General features: G+C 37.2%; 1 protein-coding gene across 3 annotated transcripts in view; it reads right to left on the reverse strand.

Annotated features, from left to right (window-relative positions):
- Positions 1-3,488: 3,488 nt before the first annotated feature.
- Positions 3,489-23,323, reverse strand: part of LOC120530198 (nucleolar protein 4-like) — a 432,135-nt gene continuing 412,300 nt past the window's right edge. For 2 of the 3 annotated variants that reach the window (XM_039754462.1, XM_039754461.1), the window contains exon 11: positions 3,489-6,473. In XM_039754462.1, the coding sequence (XP_039610396.1) occupies positions 6,280-6,473 (194 nt within the window). In that variant the 3' untranslated portion in view covers positions 3,489-6,279. The remainder of the gene's footprint in view (positions 6,474-23,323) is intronic. The other variant, XM_039754463.1, reaches the window with a different exon arrangement.

Below are 23,323 nucleotides of genomic sequence, written 5' to 3' on the forward strand. Positions count from 1 at the left end.
CAGAATGTCTGCTACAGTGATGTTTTCTCAATTGTCTTAAAACTCACCTCGCTCTAAATACACAATGAAAAATTCCATGCTTTAACCCTTTAAGACCTACAGCCATATTTGTAACCCCAGCAATTATATAAATCCATCCATCCATCCATCCATTATCCAACCCGCTATATCCTAATTACAGGGTCACGGGGGTCTGCTGGAGCCAATCCCAGCCAACACAGGGCACAAGGCAGGAAACAAACCCCGGGCAGGGCGCCAGCCCACCGCAGTAAGTTATATAGAATATAAAACAAACTGTTGTGGATTATCTAAACTTGATGTCAATTGTGATTGGATTTCAGCTAGCATACACTAAGACCAAGCACTGGCATAAAAATGGACCAAGAACACCAAGGCAACTACAGTTCGATCCTGTCTCTGAGTGAATAGCCAGCCTGTTACTTTAGATATGGTAAGGTGCTCTACATAGAATACCTGCATGTTTCATCTTCTCGTAATATTTTGTGCATTTGCTAAAGATATTTATACCCTTTCAATTTAAACAAATAACATAAGAAAGAAAAACCTGCTTAATATAATTAAGGGTCGTGGGGCCAGAGTCTATTTAGCAGCATCAGGGCAGCAACCACCCACACTCATACTCATAAAGGGGAGATTTTCAATTTCCAATTCATCAAACATTCAGGCCTTTAGCATTTTTTAATATTCAGGAGATCTTCCTGTAAAATCTGCGAATAATGACTAAAATGTTATAAGTAGTTTTCCTTCAGATATGTACTTCTAAAAGAGAGATATAATATAATATATATTGATAAAAAAAAGACAAAACAGAGAAATATTATTATCAGAATACTTTGGTGTGGAATTCCCAAAACTGGTTTTAGCTATAATTCAGTATTCTGCACCCAGTGTAACAATGTTGTCATATTAATAAAACATATCAAGATTGTGGCAAAATTTATTTGATGTTTTATCATATATTTTGGAAATTACATTTCACTTAATAAAACTGTCCTTATTATTATAATAGAGGAAAAATATAAACTTTTCTATACCTCTCATATGGGTTTGTTTAGCCTTCTTCAATGTGTGTATAATTGGTAAGAATAACAAAACTCACAACTGCTAATGTGTTAGCACAGTGCCATATATTTAAAAGAGAGCTACACGACTGCAGATTTTTTCCCTAGGCCATGTCAAATTACACGACTGAACATCGCTGGGCATGACAAACTTAGCGACTGTGGGCTGACCTGCTACTCCCCTTTCCGCACAGTGCAGTATGAAGGGTTGACAGGTAAAGAGTTTTGCCACAGTCTCTGCCCTTTTTCTCTTGTTTCCATGCTATTGTTGTACATAAAACATTAGACATTAGACAGATGAGAGGCTTCTCTTCTCTTTGTAAGATCCAGAACAGGTCCAAAACACCTGTCCTTTATTCCTCATTGCTGCATTAAATGCAATTTACCTACAGATAAGCATTCATTGGTTGTCAGCCCTCATGCACATAAGGCCCAATCAAACGACTAAAGACAAAATCAAAATGTTGGGGCGACTTGTGAAGTAGTTGGAGTGAGTCATTAGGTATGTCAGAATACACGCTGCTGACTACCTCCGACTCACTAAAATTATGTAAATGACGTCTTATACTGTCTAATGTCACGTGGCCTTAAGAGAAACAAAAGCAGCAAAAGGAACAATAAGCACTGCAGCCATATCAGAAATATTTTTCATGGGGCAAACATGCAAATATAAGATGTTTCATATCACTGATGTACAAGCAATAGGGTCTGTGCTTAAAAGATACCTGGGACCAGTCTGGCCTTGGCTCCTGTTTCTAATTCCAAAGGGGTTCAAAATATTGGGAAAAAGAAGCATACGAGTAAGTAGTCAATTTAAATCACAGGCTTGTTGAAGAGGAGATGCTGCAAAAAAACTGAAAAGCGCCACAAGTAATATATATTTGGTACAAATTCTTACCATTTTGTGTCCATTTTCTACATACTAATTCAGTATTTCATAAGATTTGTAACCACTGTGCTCAATTACTTGCATATATAAACACTTTGCATATTGTGATTATCAAAACAGCTTTCCAAAAAGGCTTAGTCCTGTTATATGTTTAATATTCTAACCTTATAACCTCATGTTTAATATTCAACCTTCTAAAACCTACTCATCATTTAACTTATGGAAAATGCTAGTGATCTTTGAAATCTTCATATGAATAATTACATCCCAAATATAACTTTCCAGTAAGACATTTTTTTCCCCAATAAACTAATTATACATTTTGCTAAAAGAAATGTACCCAACTTTCCACATCTCATACACATACAGTATGTATTCCAGAGGCAATACATGGTTAATCTTGATGAAGACTCAGACTGCATTTCAACGATATACAATATATAAAAAAAAAATCAAAGAGTCTACCGTTCAATGATTCTGGAGAGGGGTGGGACCTTTCAACTAGCATCTCAGAAAAGGAGCCATACCCAGAATCCTCTGTAGAACTCTGTGTGCCAAACATTCCATAATTCAGCAAAAGATCTTTCTTATCTTGTATAAAACAGACCACAATGAACCCTGGGCAAGATCCAACCTGTACACAATGCCATCAAGCTGCAGCATCACTAGGCCGTATGATTTTGGTATTGCACTACATTAATATCATTTTGTACAAAACTCTACTCCTTGGTCAGCCTTGGCGTCACAATCACTCCTAATCCATGAACAGCGATATTTTGTGTAATCCCAGATGGCATTAAAGTGCATACTGTGAAATCGACTGCAACAGCCTATAGCACCCTGCTACCACGTGGGTAGGCGCCATGCTGTATGTTCTCAAACTAGAAAAAGTCAGTCTCTTTTTAAAGAATATGTCCAAACCTTTATTTAAAAAAATAGCAAGAATTCATTATTATTTTAGAATAAACAAGCCGGGCCTGTGATCGACTCTTTTATGCTATTAATTGTTCTGTTATATTTTAAAAAATTAGATGGTGTTTTTCTGCTTGTATCTCCCTTCTTTTTTCTCTTTCTTTATCTGCTTGTTTTTTTTTTTCTTTCTGTTTCTATGTTTTTCTGTATTGATTCTGAAGTAAACTGCTGTACCTGTTATGTTACTTTCATTTGTTCAATTGAGTATTATGCAACTGTAATGTTCTGCTTTTTGAAAATGAAATAAAGATTTATGTCAAAATAAATTCTAAACTTTACCATTTGAGTAAACTTACAAAGATGTCCACCTTTATATTTCAGTGGCCACAGTTTTGTGCGTCTTCACATTGCTCTGCCACTCCCCCACCTTGTAAGCCATTGTGCTGTGCAGGAAAGTGCAAAGAAGAACGATGTGGTCAAAAGACAATAATGGGTTGAATACCAGGAGAACAAGAATTACAGCAGTCAACACCAAAACATGAGAGCACTATCACAGTTGAAAAAAAAGAAAACTAAGGTATTGAGCCAGCAAAGCATTAACTGTGGTGAAAGGAAGAACTTGTTTTTCTGATTCTATGAACTCGGCTCTGGATATGACTTTGACGGTTCACAACTTCCGAGGACACGTCCCCAAAACAGGGGCTCAAAACACAACAGCGGAAACATTTCAGATCATTCCACAAAAATAAAAGCTAAGCCGGAAGGCAGAAAATACATGTCATCACCAAAATCTCTGGAATAAAAAAACCCAAAACTGATTGCAAATTTTTACGAGAAGTTCCAGGAAGGGTTGGAACAACTGAAGTAAGATAAAGTAGCCAACCTAACACCTAATAGATGGCAGAGTGACATGAGGATTAGTGCTGCTGCCGGATAGCTCCAGTAGAGGTTGAATCTCAGCCTGGTCAATGAGTGTGGAGTTGCTATAAGTTTATTCTCCAGTTATTCCAAAGATATTAATTTGCCTGACATGAACAAATGTTACAGTGGGCACTGCAATGGACTGCTCTACTTTTTAAGGATGGCTCTTGCCTTATGCCCAGCATTGCCACCACAGGTTTACTACAGAAGGTTCAGAAAGTAGATGGATTGGTGCAAGTTTGCATAATATTTCATTGCTAATCAAAATACAGGTTTCTTATTTTGAAGACTTTTAGGTTGGAGATGTTTGGTTAATTTGGGGGAATGAACTGTGGGAAAAAGTTATTAGACACCATTGCTGATAAGAGTTTAAAAAGACAGATGGTTTCATAATAGGAAACGATGGGTAGTGGGGGCATAGCTGCCTGAAGCCACAGCAAAGCTGTCCCTTTGGCCATTATAAGCTCTAAGAGACTCCCCCTTCCAACCAAAAAAGAATGACTGTAATTGTGATTAATTAGTTACGGGACCGAGAAGCAAACCCCTAACGTTGTGTTTCAGGATGATTCCCCTTTGTGGTGGTAAAATGTTTACAAGGACTTGTCTTTGACTTGGCTGGTTACTGCAAGAGTCTCTCCTGGGAAATGTGAGCCTCTCCTCAGACAGAATTATCAAAGATTATAATGAGACGTGCGACTTACAGACAGAGACAGCCACTGTTGACATCTGAGTACAAACCACGTTAAATATGTGTGACTTTTGCTATGGCTTTCACATTTTTTGAAATGGCACTTACACAGAAATACAAATTTAGAGAATTAAATAACAATACAATAGAGTTTAGGCTGAGGTGTCTGTTGTGCATGGTTTGCATGATTTTTTTCCAATGTTCAGATGAGTTTCCTCCATGTACCATGATTTGCTCCATCATTTTAAAGACGCCACTGAAAAAATAGACAGTTCTAAAGTTTAGTAATGGACATTTGGGTGTAGACCCTGTGATGATACAGACAACTTTGGTCTGTTGACTGTGGGAGAAAACCCAACATAGTGCGACTCTGAAACCGATAAGCAAGACAGAAAACTGCTGGATTTGACAACAGTCCTGATACTGACCGTACATGTGAAACGGCATTCAAATGTGTCTACACGCATCTCCTGAAATATATGCTGTACATACATCTTTAAATAAACAAGTATCACTGAACGTAATTAAACAATTCAAAGTTCTGGTATGCTGTCCGTAGTACAATGGTTAGTACCGAAAATGATCTCTCCTTCATGATGCTCACTCATTTTACCAACATATTTACTCCGGGACAAGGGTTAAATGTCATAAATGATATGTGTTTTTGAAATATTGCACTTTATTTGCCTCTGCTCACTTTCACCTCTCATATGCTTGTTGCTTTGCTTTTTTTTTATTACACTTTTCAGTATTTTCAAGGCACCACCTCAGTGTTTAAAATAAATGTGTCCATATTGGAAAACTCTGCTGAAATGTATTTCCAAAATATCACCATAATGTAAATGATTATGAAGAAAATGGACTATACCGTGAGAGTCAGAGTAAACATATCTTTAGCATTTATGAATGAAAAAAATCAGAGCTACTAATAATCACCATTCATTAACATGTCTGCCTTTGCTGCAGTATTATCACTAATTGATACAACATAAGTTCTATCAATGACCTTTAATTCAAACAAATTTTCTCCAAACCTCTTTAAAAACTGAGTGCTTCTTTCTTTCTTTCTTTCTTTCTTTCTTTCTTTCTTTCTTTCTTTCTTTCTTTCTTTCTTTCTTTCTAATATTGAATATTAAATTCAACAGTACATGTGCTGGAAAAGCTACCATATGAGAAATAGTGGCCCTTAAAGGGTTAAGTAAAAGATTGATTTTCACATAGTTGGTCCCACATTATCACTACTGTACAATAACGCAATAAAACACTGTTATATAAAAAGTTTCATTATCCAGTTAAAGGTCTAAGAAAACAGTCAGTAGCACCCTGCAATAATATTGCATGTCCATATCAGATCATTTCATAATTCACATTATCATTTAAATTCTTATCCCATTCACCTAAGACAAGAAAAAAATCAATCCGGACAATAGAACAAATAATAAAAAGTACAGCAATCAAAACAAAAGTCCATTGCATTTGTTAATTTTTTTTTTTTTTTGAATCAGTTTGATTTGCCGATAAATGATAGTTCAAGCAAGTAACTCCGTAAGCGGTGAGGTACCTTGAGAAATACCAGAGGTCAATGATTCAAAGCAGCCAGTGTTCTTCGACACTGCAGAGGAAGGGGGCGCTTGGGTGTAAGGTCAACATTATTTCTATGGCAGCCAAAAAAAGGGGTTTTCATAAGCAGATACAGTGCAATGAAGAGGCATCGAGAAAAATAAGCCAAATTCCCTTCACAGGAAGCCGTCTTTGCTTCATGTGGTGCTGTCCAGAGGTCATTGGGATCAGTTTTGCTGTAAGATCAGGTTTTCAAGTTCATCAGCGGAGCGAAGGAGAAATGCAGCTGACTCTCTGTAGCCAGCAATAAGCTGCCTGACTGCATTGATTTCAGTGACATTCAGCTGAGGTCTGGAACTTGAACTGCTGGAGGGGCCTGAATTCTGTGCCGTTGTTCTCTTCATACTTAGATCAGTAGGCCCTATGAGTAGCAAAAAAGAAAAAAAAACATGTCAAAAGGTACAAATTGAATCTAATTACTTCCACATAGTAACTGTATATCCATTAATCTAAGTTCTGAACCCACTTATTTCATTTCAGGAATGTTGAGAGCTTGAGTCTATCCTAGAAAACATGTGATGGTAATACATGGGGGATGCTCACACTCACTTATACCTGGTTAATTTAGATTTAACAATCAATTCAATCTGCACATCTCTGAATATCCAGATAATATGGAGAGAATATGAAAACTCAGACAGCGACCACAACAGAATTCCACCCATGGCCCCCGAAGCTGAGAGGTAGGCATGCCAATCGCTGTGCCAACCTGCTTCCCCACTGACTCACGCAGGGTTAATTTGCACTTGCTGCATGTCCTTCTCAGAGATGTGGAAGGAAATGAGAAAAAGAAACAGAGAAACCCCACATTATGGCATTGCACACTGAAGCCTCACTCCTACACTAACTAGAAAATAGAAAACATTTATGTTGCAAGGAAGGCAATGTCCTGAAGTTTTGTATCACCACATTTAATATCATCACAGAAAACACGGTGGAACTGGAGCATCCACATACCAGTCAATGTATCTTATTATTAAATATACTGGAATATAACATCTCAGGGTAAATACTATCCCAAATTGCTAAATGTTACTGGTGTCATGCATATTTCTGTGTTGGCATGTTACATGGCATAGACTACCAGTCAAAAGTCTAGGCACATCAAGAAAATTTCACGTTTTAGGTAGAAATTGATACCTTTTTCATTAAGATACCACTGATTTAAAAATATAGCCAAGATACTATTAGCATTGCTAATGTTACTGTTTGAACTGACTGATTTTTATTTTATTATTCATTTTCAGTGGCTATGCCATCAGTGTCCTAATGGTAAGCTCTCTTAGCCTATCCTTAATTAGCCGTTTTAAATCCTAATTTGTTATAGTGTAACCTTTGTCATTTACATTAGTATCACATCACTGAAACCTGTTATTCTGTTCACTTGAGTTGCAAGGTATTGGCATTCCTGAAGTTCAGTTCTGTGTTCAAAAATGACCAAATTTAAACAGCCTTCTAAAGAAACATGCCAGTCTATAGTTTTGCTTTTTTTTGCAGCATGAGAGAAAAGGGCAAAATGGCCAGGACAAAAATGCAGGGACGGCTCTGATGCACAACTGCACAAGAGGAAGAGGACATCAGAGTCTTTAGTGTGAGAAACAAACACCTTACAGCTATCTCAGTTGGCTTCTTTCTTAACTAAACACCAAATACCAGTGTTGTCTGCAACAGTTGAAAAAATGATTCCAGAATGCTGGCCTTAGACACAGAGTCTCAAAGAAAAAGCCATATAAGAAACTGGCACACAACAAGAAAATGGGAATGGGCAAAAGACATTGGATGCCTGGAAGGGTGTATTATGGTCAGCATCCTAGAGTCATCTGTTTATTTAAGGACAAAGCCATATGAGGAGCTGTAAGACATGTGTTTCTCAAACTCTGATGTCCTTCTCCTCTTATGCAGTTGTATATCTTGGCCTTCCCCTTCTTTTTCTTTCTTGGTTAGATTCAGTTTGCCCTCTTCACTCAATAATAGATTTATTCATTTTTTAATTAAATCTTCAGTTTGACCTTTGCAATAACCTTCATTTTGCAATAAAAAAAGACTTTTCTGTTTCCAGAGAAAGCTGTTTCACTTTGGGCATTTTTGATCCCAGAACTGACCTTTAGGAATGGCACTACCATGCAATCCAAGAAAACAGAATGGCAGGTTTCAGCAGTGCTAATGCAATTACACAGGTTTCTCTAATAACCAACTAGCATTTATGCATGAATAATTAAGGACAAGCTAAGGGGGTTGAGAATTAGGACACTGAAGGAATGGCTGCTGAAAATTGGAAATAAAAAATTAAAAACTGATAATTTTGAACAGTAACAGTCATTACCAACACTAGTAATGTCTTGGCTGCATTTTAAAATCAATTTAATTGTATTTTGTAAAAAATGTATAAACTTTTAAAGCATGAATATTTTCTGGGTATGTCCAGACATTTGACTGGTAATGTACATGGGTAGCTGTTTTGACCAATGACCATTTTCATGGGAACACAAGCTCCTAAACAATTCCACTTGACATGTGGAATACAAATCACTGGTTTTATGGCATGCTAACCAGTGCTTGATACCATACAGTTTGGTGCATTGTCCATAAGACAGACTGAAATTAAAATGTTCTATCTTCAGATTTAAAAAATAAGCAGGAATACACACATCATTTATATTCTTGACCATGCATACAATACTCTCAATACAGACAGGAAAAATCCACCAGGAACAAGATCAGAAAAACTAAAAGACTTGCATGAGCTGGTGCCATATTTTGTTCACAGACAGACAGAAGTGGACCTTTGCAGTACATGGATTCTTTTACTTTGTCATTCACTTGACTTCTGCATTGTTTGCTGTTGCATTATTGAAAAGTAACATTCTTTGTTTTAACGGCATAATTATCTATCCCTGTGAATTAGAATGAACATGGCCATGAAAAAAAATAAGCACTCTCTCAGCCAGTCTTTAATTCTTTAACTTCTGTAACCTGTTGGAAATCTGATGGTGTGCGCCTTTGTTAGCAGAGCTTATTATATAGCGATGAAAGTTGTGAGAAAAAAGGTTTACTTTAGCATATTTAAATAAATTATTCAGAACAAATTTTCAAAATAATTAATTTTAATTGCTTTTCTACTCACTGAAGCATTATGATATATTTTTGATTGTTGCTCTTTTGCCAAAAATACCTGTGAAAACTTTGAAGATGAGGTTTAAACATTTCAGGGCAGACTATTGTTCATTGACTTTCAAAAACTAAACAACAGCTTTTCATCTAGCATGGGCAAAGCAGAGAAGAGAGATTAAAAGTTATAAGTAGCAAAAATAACTAATCTTTCTTTCTTTCTTTCTTTCTTACACAATGAGAGTGATAACAATGTAGAACAAGTAATGAAGAACCAAATTCAAAGTTAAGCACACTAAATTGTGGTACCACAATTAGACCCTATGAAAGATAAAAAACTAGAATTCAAACAATAATAACGTTGCTTGATGAATACCTAAGTCCACATAAATTCATATATTCTGAAGGACAGCAGAGGAGAATAAAGTCTAAGCGGTCTAAGCTCTCCTACACGTTGTTCCTCAAAATCCAGACTACCTTGTAGCACAGATACAATCCTTACTATCTTGTTCCTGTCTTATTATCTCCAGAACCATACGTAACACTAGGCTATCATATCCAGCGCACCAAAGACTGCTGAGTAACACATACATGTGTGTTGTTAAATACAAAGGACAACACATTTATTCCTAAAAATCATTGGTGATTATGATAGAGAGTTTTAAGATGGACACCAATATAATTTCAGAATGACTATATCATGTAGGAATTTGGAGAAACATGAAATTCACTTTTACAGAATTCAGTGTATGTAATCGCTTAATGAAGCTCATACCTTGCATCAGTGCAGCTGAGCTAAAAATATTTGCTGCTGATTTTCATTTTTACTCTGCATCTGATGCTTCTTGTTTCAAGGAAGAAGTCCAAGTGTGAACATAGAAAATTAATCTTTAGTAACATGTTGCATTTCATGGTTTAGTATACTTGAAGCATGTTGTCCACCATCTGGATATAGTTTAGTGCTCTGTAGTTGCCAAGAAAATTCTTAACAACATCCTCTAATGCATTCTGTGAGATTTCCTCCAGCCCCACTAACAGATCTTTGAACCAGCTGACATTAATGACATGTCTGATTTGGGGACCAACAAAAAATCCTTCTCGAATTTTGTTAACAGTTATTAGTATAAATATCGGTCTCAAAAATTGAAACCCTTCACCTTCCTTATTAATCATTTTTGTGAAATTTTTCATTAGTCCAAATTTAACGTGAAGAAGAAAAAATATCTTTGTTGGGTGAATAGGTGGTTTTTGTGCCACACTTTTCTGCCCTAAATGTTTATGGAGCGGCCATTTCTTTTTAATTTAATGAGACGCTTTAGCATGACAGTCCCAATTACAAATGAAACAACAGGACTCAATATAATTGGGCTGTAGTCCTAGTACAAGTAGCTGTCACTACTTTGCGATCTCCACAGATATTCCAGTTATAATTGTTGTACTGTATATGTACAGTGTGCATATAATATGAAAGGAAATTACAAAAATAGGTGATTGCAATAAAACCGTATGGGATTGGAAAATGTAAAGGTGATTTTTGTGATTATCAGGCCAAAATCAATATGATACTTCCGAATGTGTTCAGAATGCAGGCTCTTTGATGTTCAGTGATACCAGACACAAAATACAAAAACAAAATAAAAGCAGGCAACAATGAGGGTACAAATATAAAGAAACTCTACTCTTATTTAATTGTCAGTTTCTGCACCAAGGTTATTTTAGTTTCATTTTATAAATGAGTTCTTGTTTATTATACTATTTTCACAATTCAGTTCATGTTCAATTTAGTTTCAGCTTAGTTGAAGAACTTTTGACCATTTCTATTTAAGTTTTATTTTTGGAAACTTACCTCAATTAGTTTTTACATTGTACAGTTTAAGGGGATTGTAGAAACATTCTGATATGGCTATGAATGACTCAAAGTTATCTTATGAACATTTTATAAAAATCTCACTCACATTGTTGCAACATTTGTCTGTTCAAGGAGCAAGCTGCTCCATACTTCTCATTACCTTGGGAAGCAAGGTAATTCACAAATGCTCTAATGACATTCAATTAATTTATGTACCTGTTTTGTGCCTCAGTCAACTGATGGTAGTTTGTTGACCAACATAACCTGTCAATTCATCTTCTTTGGTAGGTTTGTGTTTTTAATCAGCATGTCATGGACCTCAACCTTTTTATAGATGTCTTTATGAGTGCATTTTAAGGTGTTTTTAAGTCCACCTTTTTTACCCTTTAACTGAATTGTACAAACCTGCCCGCTGCATCATCAATTCCGCATTTGCTCTTGTTACTGTCTATGCCATTCTTGAAGTATTTCCACACAGGGCCTTTCCATTCAACAGCAATTGTTTTTCGTGTGTCTATGTTCAAATGCAAGCTCTGTCTAGGCATACGATTAATAGTATATAGCATACTGTACATCTGGATTATTAAAAGGTCATTCAAACCTGAATTAAAATTATTAAAAAATCACAACCGTGTGCATGCATCAGAGTCTAAAAGCAGAGTTTCATACTAAAAACATTATTTCATTTTTTAACAAATAATTTTTCCATTGATCCATTCATCCCTGAATGAAGTTGCCTCATTCACCAGGCTCTAATCCAACAACATCAGGTGCAAGGCAGAAATCAAAACGGATGGGGGTGTTTGAGAAATGGTACACCATCAAGCAAAAGCATTCATCCACCTTCAAATCAGCTAACGACTGACAGCAAGTATAAGAAAATGTGTAGAATTACAGTTAAAAGAACTTGATGAGTGAGCACTGAGTTAAACACACCGAAGTTTATCTCCATACCATAATCCAGTGAGCTCCACAGTTCACTTTTTGTAACACATCAGTATGTATTTTTGTTTGCATATTTTAAAGAAATTACTTTTCCTGCTATACTCTTATACTCCGAATATTTCTGCAAATACAAAACATGATTTTGTTTAAATATTCTAATTGTTATTAATTGTGTCAACGTGGTGGTTGACCTGATTCCTCCTAAACTGCCATTTTAAAGCCTCAGATCAGACATTACGGTTTGGTTGAAATATTTCGTGATTGAGCTTTGCTTCACTACGTTAAAGTTACTTCAAAGTGAATAACCACACAAAGTTTGCAGAAAGAAAGTTCACAATAGATCACTTTAATGACAACGTTTAAAGGATTTACCTAAAGGCTTTCCATGTTAAGTTCTAACCTGATTGCTGAGTGGAGTGTTGCTGCGCTGTTCCTCATTTGTCAACTTTTGTTGCAGGATTTCCTAATTCAAAGTGTTCTACTGGAAAACGTTGTGCGCTGAACCATAAATTAGGTGTGGCTGCAAATGCACACAAACACACACACACATGCACATGCATCAGAGAGAACACCATTCAGCAGTAGACTATCGACTATTTAAAAAAAAATCAAATTTAAAAAAATTTAAAAAAGACCTATTTCATTTGTATCCATTTTAATTTTATTTCAGTTAGCTTTCAAGTATGTGGTTTTAATTAAAGTTTAGTTTTTCATTTAACTTTTTATATTGTTTAACAGGGTCCTTTTTTAGTTGTTTTAGTTGCATATTTTGATAATGATAATAACATACATTACTCTGCACAGAATTATGAGGATGATCTCAACAGTATGAGGTACTCCGTTTTGTTCCTGAAGGGCCATGCATTGTTTTAATGATTGGCAGGTTTACAAGTTTCTGCACCTCCTTGTTTTATTACAAATAGTTGAAATGCCTGAAGAAAGCTAAGTTTAGGAACGTTAGTTATCTGCACATTAACACTTTGAATGCGATCTACGAGTTAACTCGTATCCCATTGTGCCTGTCAAGACGTGACAAACCAGAGAACTCTTACTTCAGTATACAACCACTATAGATGCAGCCACCATGCTGGTGAGCTTTGCTGCCATGTGACAGTTACCTATTATAGTGCGGCCATCTAGTGGATAGCCATAGAATGTTTGTTTTTTGTGTGGCAAAAGCTTGTGGTATAAAGCCGTTGAAGTTTTGAAACGACTAAATTTATTGCAAGTTGAGTATTTTGATGATAATGACTGTGATGGGGGTAACGACAATCAATTGCATGGTATGGAACCTATAGGATCCGATACTAATTTTCTTAATGATACTAAGTTTCTTAATGACAAGGCATGGAACTTGTCAAAAATGCCTGGACAGCACACAAGGTACTGCTGCCCACTGAATTCAAACTGTGCCAAATGTGTTGTGTGCAACAAGCACATGTTATATCTGTGGCATATGTGCTTCTAAGCCTATACTCTGCCAGGTGCCATGCTTCTAGGACTCTCATTCAAATGCAGACTTTTAGTCATGTTACTGGTGAAAATAAAGTAATACTTTCTTGACATGTTTGGCAGAGTTACTGTTGTTAATAAAACCATTGCTGTTAAATACATTACTTTATATTTTTATTAGTTTTGATAGTTTGTTATCTATCATATATGCATAGAACTGTACTGTAGTAATAAATGGTCCGCAGTCATTGAGTTAAGGATCCTACATGCATTTAAGTGGACCAGTGCCAGTTCAAACTACCACTTTTAGTCCTCTAAAGAATGTGTACAAATTATCAGTCACAGCTGCATATTGCTGAACAGTTCTATAAAGTAAAGTATTAATAAACAAGGACCCATCCTGGGCTTGTTCTTAGTATGGGCTTAATGCTTCCTAGACTGGCTCAACTTGCTACAACAATGTACATCACAATAACTGGATACTAAAAAAAAAGAATACAAATACTTAAAATGAAATGGCTGAGTACTAAGACTTAGCAAAAGGTAAAATTAACAAATTGCATTTTCACAGTCTGCAAAAAGAGGTGGTGGGTGTCTGCAGGAGCAAAGTATAATCACTGTATGACAATACTATCCTGTGCAAACCTGTCAACCACAGCAGCCATATGCAGATACACAGCAATAATATGGCCTTTTCATACTTCAGGATATGTCTGGTTGCATCGATCATCTGTTCTGGTTTCTCTTCGGCAGTCCTTTCTCTACCACTATGATAGCAGGTTCACGCAGTGGAATATGTTGGCTTATTTTACCACAAATAAGATGCTCTATAGCCACGACTAAATGTATAATGCTTGGAATTTCTATTCCGGGTAAACCTGGCATAGATTTTCCCAAGAAGACTAGTAGTGTAATGTAAGTAGTAAGATCACAGATACAAGGATCCTAAACAATGTTCTTGCACAGGACTTCCCATTATTCATGGTAGAATGAGGATTCCTTCACTACAAGAAGACTGCATGATAAAATTGATTCTTCAGATTGAGAGGAGTTAGTTGGGGTGCTTTGGGCATGAATAGGGCACCTCCTATAGGGGGTCTACAAGGTATACAAGGCCCCCTCATCTTAAAGCAGACATAAGGGCAAACCAAGAAGACTACGGAAAAACTGGGTCTCTTGGGTATTTTCATAGAAAGTTTTGTCAAAGACTTGCATTGCTATGTCATATTCAGTGTGTTGCCATCACAGTCTTAGCCAGGAAAAATGGATCACAAATGAAATGAAGTGTAGCATTGAGTCTAGGCTCAGCAATAAGGGGCAGTATATTGCTTTCCATTCCAATCTGATACAACATTTATCTGTTGTTCATCTTTGATTTTTTTCTTTTTAGTCTGGCTGTTAACCTGTAATAGTCTATGATATTCTTGTTTACTTTATTATCCATCCATTTTCCAACTCGTTGAATCCGAACACATAGTCACGGGGGTCTGGTGGAGCCAATCCCAGCCAACACAGGGCGCAGGGCAGGAAAAAAATCCCTGGGCAGGGCGCCAGCCAACCGCAAGGCACACACACCCACACACCAAGCACACACCAGGGACAATTTAGGATCGCCAATGCACCTAACCTGCATGTCTTTGGACTGAGGGAGTCCAGTTACATTACTACATTATTGTATGGACAGGAAATAAACTGTAAAATTAATCCTTAAATGACAGCTTAGCTGGTGGTTGCCATTACTGTGAACCCATGCAAGCTATGATGTCTTACAGTGAAACATCTTAGTCTAAAGTGTCTGAGGTGTCACCATAACATGCTAGTAATTAATGTTCTGAGTTTGATGATTATAGTTAATAAAGGAATGCCATTAAATATTGGCTCTAAAGCAATAATGGCAAATACTTTATATGAATTATTTTCTATTACTGTATATTTTATGGACATCTTTACCTAAGTACATTTTTACAGTTTATATATCATATTTTATACTTGCTGCCAATACAAGTTAAATGATCTACTTGGTGTTAAAATGAGACATAGTTCAAAACTGAACCAGTGATTGTATAATTTAATGTTTGGCCACTGTGCCACCTTCACTGCCTGTGACTATGAGACGCAGTTAAATATTGATTTTCTTTTAGGATGCAATGAGTTTGGTATTTATATCAATGATTTAGTAGAACAGACTTTCATTAACAATGGACTCTGCATCAATATTGTGATTGAATGAACAGAAGATAGTGACCATAAAATGAAAAGTCAAAAGAAGCAGGTGTTTTGAATTGAAGACACAAACATGGTGAAAAGAAGTTGGAGGCCTCCAAAACTTTCCAAAAAGCAGACCATGACCTTCACTGGCCAGAGCAGAACAAGCTTACTTGAGACCAGCTTGGTCCTGACAACTACAGATGTGTCCCAACCTAGCAGACCCCAAAATGGGAAGAAGGCTTTGAAAATTCAAAAAGACTTTACAGTTCTTGGAATATCAGAAAATGCCATAGAAACTCAGACTAGTAAAAACAAGAATATTTACAAAGGAAAATTTTGATGTATTACAAAAATACAATATAAAAAATGCTCAAAAGACTAGAAAGGAAATTTTAACGTAAACAAGTGCTGATATGAAATCCATGGGCGAAATCTAAAAACAGAAGCATAAATTCAGAACCGGAAAGTATCATAAGAAAATAATACTTACAGAACTCTAACAACTCTTAATGATCCACTGGCTGGGTCTCTCACTCTAACCTCTTGATAAAGGTAAAGGGAAGACCCAGCAGCAGTGGGGACATGACAGTGGCCCCACCCCCTGGGGTTCCACCCACAAAGTGCACAGAATGGGAGGAAGTTCAACAACATAGTACATAAATATTAAATAAACCAACACAATAGAAATTTCATAAAATATGAAAACAATTATTTAAAAATAAACAAAAAATCACATTGCAACTGCAGATAAATACAAGCCAGAGGATAAAACACTGGCTATAATACAACAGTAGGCAGACTTCTTGTAAAGATGTCTTCTTGTACGTGACAGACAACAGATGTAATGATTGCAAACAATATGGCCACAGACATGCAATGACACTCACAAAATTGCAGTGGCCACCAAAAAAAACACAAGACAAAATAACTCAAACAGAAACTCAGAATAATGATAAAATAATCTGAAAATTACAAAAACAAAGTGCAAGAGTACAGAAAAATTTTAAATTGAGAAAATAAAATTCCTAAACCAAACTTACAACACTCTGTTTGTATGGTTAAAAATACAGTACTTTCTGAATGTCATGTCCCAGGTTGAACTGTGCTTTTAATCATGCCTTCTATTTACAGTTGCTTACAGTTGCTAATAACAATTATTCACACATTGCAGGAACAGGTATCAGCTGTAATTATCCTTTTATGTAATGAGAATCCTTCAAATCTGGCAGACCTTGACTTTAAGACATGATCCTAGCTTCTTCTTGTCCTGTTTCATCTAGCGTTTCTCTCCTGGCTGGCATCCAAAGTCATTTTTTCTTGTCTATTCTGCCATTTATTTAAGTTAATGTTTCCTTATTTATTATGGGCATTACGGTTTATTTTTGCCTGTGACTATAAAATGCCTGGGTTATATCCCGTGTGCTTTGTGGGAATGGAATATTCCACATGCGGCCACCTGCAAATCACTGCTAGGAACTTCTCTCTTCCCTATGAATCCAGTCAGCTCATTCTGAATGTGCTAGGGAGTGGAGTGTTGTACTTGTGTTTCTATTGTGCTTATTGTGATTTCCTGGATTTCTGAACCTGTGCTCTGTTTTCGACTTCACCTTGGGATTCTGTATTGGGACTGTGTTTGCGGTGTATTGCCTTGTCTTCTTAGGGCATTTCCTTTTGTGCTTTAAGGAGCTTCTTGTGCTACAGAGCATTTTTGTGAAAAAAGAAAAAACATTTTATTTTAAAGAGATTCTTCAAGGCTGCTTTTGTATCTAGTCGGGGCTTTAATGGCAGTCCCCCCTAGAGGGCAATTTTGGAATTTGGGACTTATTTGCTTTTGGGACTCCCGGCTCACACCACTTGCATGCTTTGCATTATTGATCATGTCATAATTTGGACAATTTTTGGATGGAGTTCTGGACAGTGATTGTTACCTTCTTGCCTTTGCTCTACTTTAATGGGGTGCTCAGGCTACAACATAATCATCTCTCACAGTCAAGTGTTTTGAATCCCATTTCACCCAGTGGGAGAAGTAATTGGTTTTCACCAAAAAAATGTCTGCATTCTCCAGCTGTCCAATATTCCAACTTAAATCCAAAGTTAAATCGATACCATTGCTGCTCATCTTTATCTTAATATGGTTGTACAGTATGTCATACAGTGTCAGCCTCATAACAGGAGTTTTCTCCTGAGGACAATGGCAGAAGATTCTAGCTTTAATAACGTTTGCAATGTGACACACTAGAAACTGACCGTTGACTAATACGGTAAGTAATGCATTCTGCTGTCATTTCTTCAGGTGTAGATGGCATTAACACATAAAGAGAAGATGGAAATACAATCTCCTGGTGTGTATGTTTATATCAGTATAGATTTTTTAACTGCATAATATTGCTATCATCATTTAGGGTTGATCGGTCCCTCTGACATAAAAAAATGTGTTAATCAGGTTAATTAGCAGCTCTAAAATGGCATTCAGCATATTAGTGTGTATCTGTGCATATAAAGAACAAGCACCACTTCCACAAAATCACTCCCACCTTGCATCCAATGGGGCCAGGGTAGTATTTTATTTTTTTATAGATAGGCACCAGCTATTCACTGAAGAAATTAGTCTAACTGTCCTAATGAAAGCACTCACTGGGGCAAGTTCAAAGTCAAATTTTAAATTTTCATTTGCATTTTATTCATGGGTGTATTCTCCAAAAGAGACAAAAAAAAAGAGAAAAGCTTATAGCAAATGGTTTATTCATGAAAAGTTTGGCAAGGCACATTTATGGGGTTTGAACAGATATACTGAACAATCAAGTAGTCTCCGTCCAATATAGCATCCTTCATTAGAGAAGGGGGCTTCTACATGTGTAGTACTGGTTCACATTTATTAAGTTAGACGGAAGGCAAGCAAACCAGTGAAATTCTTAGAGATGCAGTAATTTGGGGAAAAAGAAATTGAACCTGCAGCCTTGTGTCTCTAATTCAAGTTCATTAGTCACTGCGCCACTTTGTCAAAGCCCGTCAGCAGTCCAAGCTGACATCTACTAGATCTCTACTTAAAGGAAGGCATTAGACTTTGAACTGAAACATGTTAGGATTTGTGGCTGCTCACTTATGATAATGCACTTTGAAATACATCAAATGATTTCAGTTGTATTTATCTTGAGAGTCAAAAAGACATGTATATTTCACATAAAAGGAACTTGTGTTACGCTCATTTACGGGTTAATACGCTGGTGACAATCTCCAAATCTTAGATCTATTTGATCTTAACAAAATAATTCGAGTGTTCATCTTTAACATGTCACGCTCTGCTTCTTTTTGTGCAGGCTGACTGTTTCAAAGCAGTTTATAGATGTCTGACAAAATGCTGAACTTGATACGGCACATATGACCTTAATGATTTTTTTTAAACTAAAACCTCAGACATTTAATTTTAAAACACGTGTTTAAAAAATCTGCTGAACAACGCTGCAAGTATTCAAAAATAAAGTGTCCCTGGGAATCTCTCCAAACACACATTAATGCTACGTAGTTGAAACATTTATCACTAGAACTGTTATTTAATAAAGTAAAAGCACAAGTAAGGGATGTTTACAGAGAGAACTCAAAGTAAAAAAGCAATGCTTTTCTCATGACAATCCAGTGGGGTGGCTTTCCCACTTCCTTACCTCCTAAGACTTTGTTAAATGGTGCGACTCAAACCACCTACATCTGAACACAAGCAAAACCAAGGAGCTGGTGGTGGATTTTAGGAGGACCAGGCCCCTCATGGACCCCGTAATCATTAGAGGTGACTGTGCAGAGGGTACAGACCTATAAATACCTGGGAGTGCAGCTGGATGATAAATTGGACTGGACTGCCAATACTGATGCTCTGTGTAAGAAAGGACAGAGCCAACTATACTTCCTTTGAAAGCTGGCATCCTTCAACATTTGCAATAAGATGCTGCAGATGTTCTATCAGATGGTTGTGGTGAGTGCCCTCTTCTATGCGGTGGTGTGCAGGGATGGCAGTATAAAGAAGAGGGACGCCTCATGCCTGGACAAACTGGTGAGGAAGGCAGGCTCTATTGTAGGCACGGAGCTGGACAGTTTGACATCCGTGGCAGAGCGACGGGCACTGAGCAGGCTCCTGTCAATCATGGAGAATCCACTGCATCCACTGAACAAGATCATCTCCAGACAGAGGAGCAGCTTCAGCAACAGACTGCTGTCACCATCCTGCTCCACTGACAGACTGAGGAGATCGTTCCTCTTCCACACTATTGCGACTCTTCAATTCCACCCCGGGGGGTTAACGTTAACATTATACAAAGTTATTGTCTGTTATACCTGCATTTTTATCACTCTTTAATTTAATATTGTTCTTATCAGTATGCTGCTGTTGCAGTATGTGAATTTCCCCTTGGGATTAATAAAGTATCTATCTATCTATCTATCTATCTATCTATCTATCTATCTAAAACACCACAAAGGAATCCTCATCGCCGCAAGTTATTTCCTGACTGGACTCCTGCATCTGTTCTCCATCTTCCTGCCAATAGGCCAAACTGTCCCTAGCACCAAATTCAGATGATTTATAAAATGCTTTCCAGGGTTATTTGCCATTTAGGCCACAGAATTCGAATAGAGTCCTGCTCTACTGTTGGACATCTTACTCACACCGGCGTCTAGTGTCCCCTGAGGCAAGTACACTCTGCTGCAGTCTTTAAAGCCTCCGGGTCAGCAAGACTGTTTAGAACTTCATGGTATCCCCTAACCTTATCAGGGCAAGTTGTCTGGCACAAGACAGCTTAATGGAGGTGCGCAGGTGTCCTGCCAGTCTTGTTACTCCCCTCTCTTAACTCTTAACTTTTCCGAGAGTTCACTTCCAGAACTCACCCTACTTCATGATCACATCTTAGTTCTCCCTGTGTTATGATTCTGTACATTGGCTCATTTTGTATGTTTACTTAAGGATGGTGACTTCCCAATAGGGGCTTTTAAGGTGCTGATTCTAATTTTTGTATTTTTTTATCATAGAAATTGTTATCAGTTATTAGAAATTATTTGGCTGCATTTTCGCCACCATTTTTTGTGTCACCATCATCAAGATGCGACACTGGTTGCTGTGATATGCGCTTCTATAAGTTACACAGTTGACATCATCAGTGTGCTGCGTCAAGAGCTGGTGGTTCAGACATTAGTTTGTGGATTTAAAGAAACACCTGTTTGTGCTTCTGTGACTTTTGCTTGGATTTCTCTAGGTGTAGATTTGGGTACTGACGCTCCATAGGACGGATCTTTGATTTTGATGTTTTGCTTATTTACATTGCCTGTCCTGGTCACCCCTTTAAACTTAGTAGCCCTTCCAGTGCAAGGATAACATCCTGGCAGTCTGTGCCTTCTAAACTGTAGTGCAAGGAATTCTACCCATCAGTGTGTTTATTACTTGGACCGTCCTCTGCCCTGTGCTATCCTGGTAGCTTTGCTAATATTAATACCTTACAGTGTTTTTAAATGTACCATCCATTGGTGCCACTTTGGATACATTATTAACACTCAAGTCTTGGAAGCAAATAACATTCGTGATTCATAGAACATGCATGTATGGAATACATAAAACGTAAAACAGAACTTGCTTAATACATACATTTACTTGACAAAAGTTTTCTGAGGTTTTTCGGGTAAGGAAGAAAGAAGGTTTGAAGTAAAGTAGTTCTACTTTCTAATCAAGGTGCCCGAGAGTGGTGACGTGTTAAAGTCTGTACATGTCAAAGTAATGATCCTATCATTGTAATAAGAATGAGTGGCTATCATCGATTTTATAGATTATTAACCACTGCCCATCAGAACATGTTCACTAGGCCTGCCATGTCTGCAACAATAATCATATTTGACCATCTGTCTGGAAAAGCCATGTAAGTGGGCAATGGAGCAGAAGGTGACTGTACTTTAATCTTACGTCTGAGTTTATGGCAAAACTTTTATATACTAAACCATGTACCTTGCAAATTATGTATGCATTTGGTGGCTTTCCTTATAGTTCAGACTCATCACCATCCTTTGCCTTGGTTGCACTTCTCTCTGTTTGGAAACGTGTGTCATTTATCTCTGCCCTCTGATCTGCTGTTGGTTTACCATTAATTGCCTTTTAAAGTCTCTTTCTTTGGATACTTATGTGATCAGAGGATAACTCAATGGTCCTGACAGCATTGGGGTATTAGTCTAGTTAGTCTGATGCCTTCTCACGGTTATCCCATTAATAACATTTGCTGGAGGAATTTTTTCTGAATTCTCTTCCTCCATGAGAGCAGGTAGATCTTATTTGGGATTTATCGTCAACGTTACATTAATCGGCTGTACCGCATATTATAGTTTTAACAGAATAATTCTGAAGAATGTCTATTTTTTGTTGTTCTTCAATTTATTCCACTTATTTTGATACTGCAATTAAATATAAATCAATTTCACCGTTTCTTTCCACAACAGTAGAGTATAGGAAGTAAAATCAAGAAACTGTCTATTAAACTTATGATCTGTGCAATGTGAATCCTCACAAGATTTTTTTCATCAATGAAGATGCCCAAATATGACAGTATTCTTTTATTAATCATTCATTCTAATAAACTGGAGCTAACAGATAATCTGAAAACTAAAATTGCTGTTTCAGTGAAGCTAAACATCTATCATTCCTAAAGCACAGTTCAGTCAGCATTGTTGATTGACTGGAATTATCCCTAACAATGGACTAAACAAACTTCCACCCACTTATTATCTTATCGTGACTAATACAATGCTATCCACTGCACCAAAAAGACAACTGACAATATAAACACTATAAGTCTACAGTATGTGTGTGTATGAACATGTTACTAGGAACATTATGTTAATGCTGGGTAGGCTCCCCTTTGCTCTCATAACAGCCTCAATTCTTCATGTCACGGATACCACAAAATGTTGGAAAGATTCCTTTGAGAGTCTAGTCGATGTGGACATGATTGCATCACATAGTTTCTGTAGATTTCTCAGCTACACATTCATGCCCATCCCATCCCAACCCATTCTTCCACATAACAAAGGTGTTCTACTGGATTCAGATCTGGTGATTAGGGAGACCACTGAAGAACACTGTACTCAGTGTCATGTTCATGAAACCAGTCTCAGATGGCTTTACTTTGTGACGTGATGCATTATCATGCTGGAAGCAGCCATTAGAAGACGGGCCAATTGTGGCCATGAAGGGATGCACATGGTCAGTAACAAACAGATTGTGGTATTCACGATGATTGATTGGTATTAATGGGACCAAAGTGTGCCAAGAAAACTTTCCACCTACCATTACACCACCACCACTAGCCTAGACGGTTGACAAAAGGCAGATTGGGTAGCAGGTCACATATTCAAAAATAACATGCCAAGTATTTGCATATGCTGTATTTGTTAAAAGCAGGGGTCCTCAATCATGGTCCTGAAGGGCCGCAGTGGCTACAGGTTTTCATTCCAGCCAGTTTCCTAATTAGGACTCGGTCCTTTCTGATAATGAAACTTGGTGTGTAACTCTATGTCTTGTTGGCCCTTTCATTCATCAAAGACAAACTTTAGTTACAGTGTAGATCAGAGGTCCTCAATTACAGTCCCATAGGTCCGCAGTGGCTGCCAGTTTTAAATTCAACCAA

This window comes from Polypterus senegalus, chromosome 5 (assembly GCF_016835505.1).
Source record: "Polypterus senegalus isolate Bchr_013 chromosome 5, ASM1683550v1, whole genome shotgun sequence".
In the NCBI taxonomy this organism is placed as follows: domain Eukaryota; kingdom Metazoa; phylum Chordata; class Cladistia; order Polypteriformes; family Polypteridae; genus Polypterus; species Polypterus senegalus.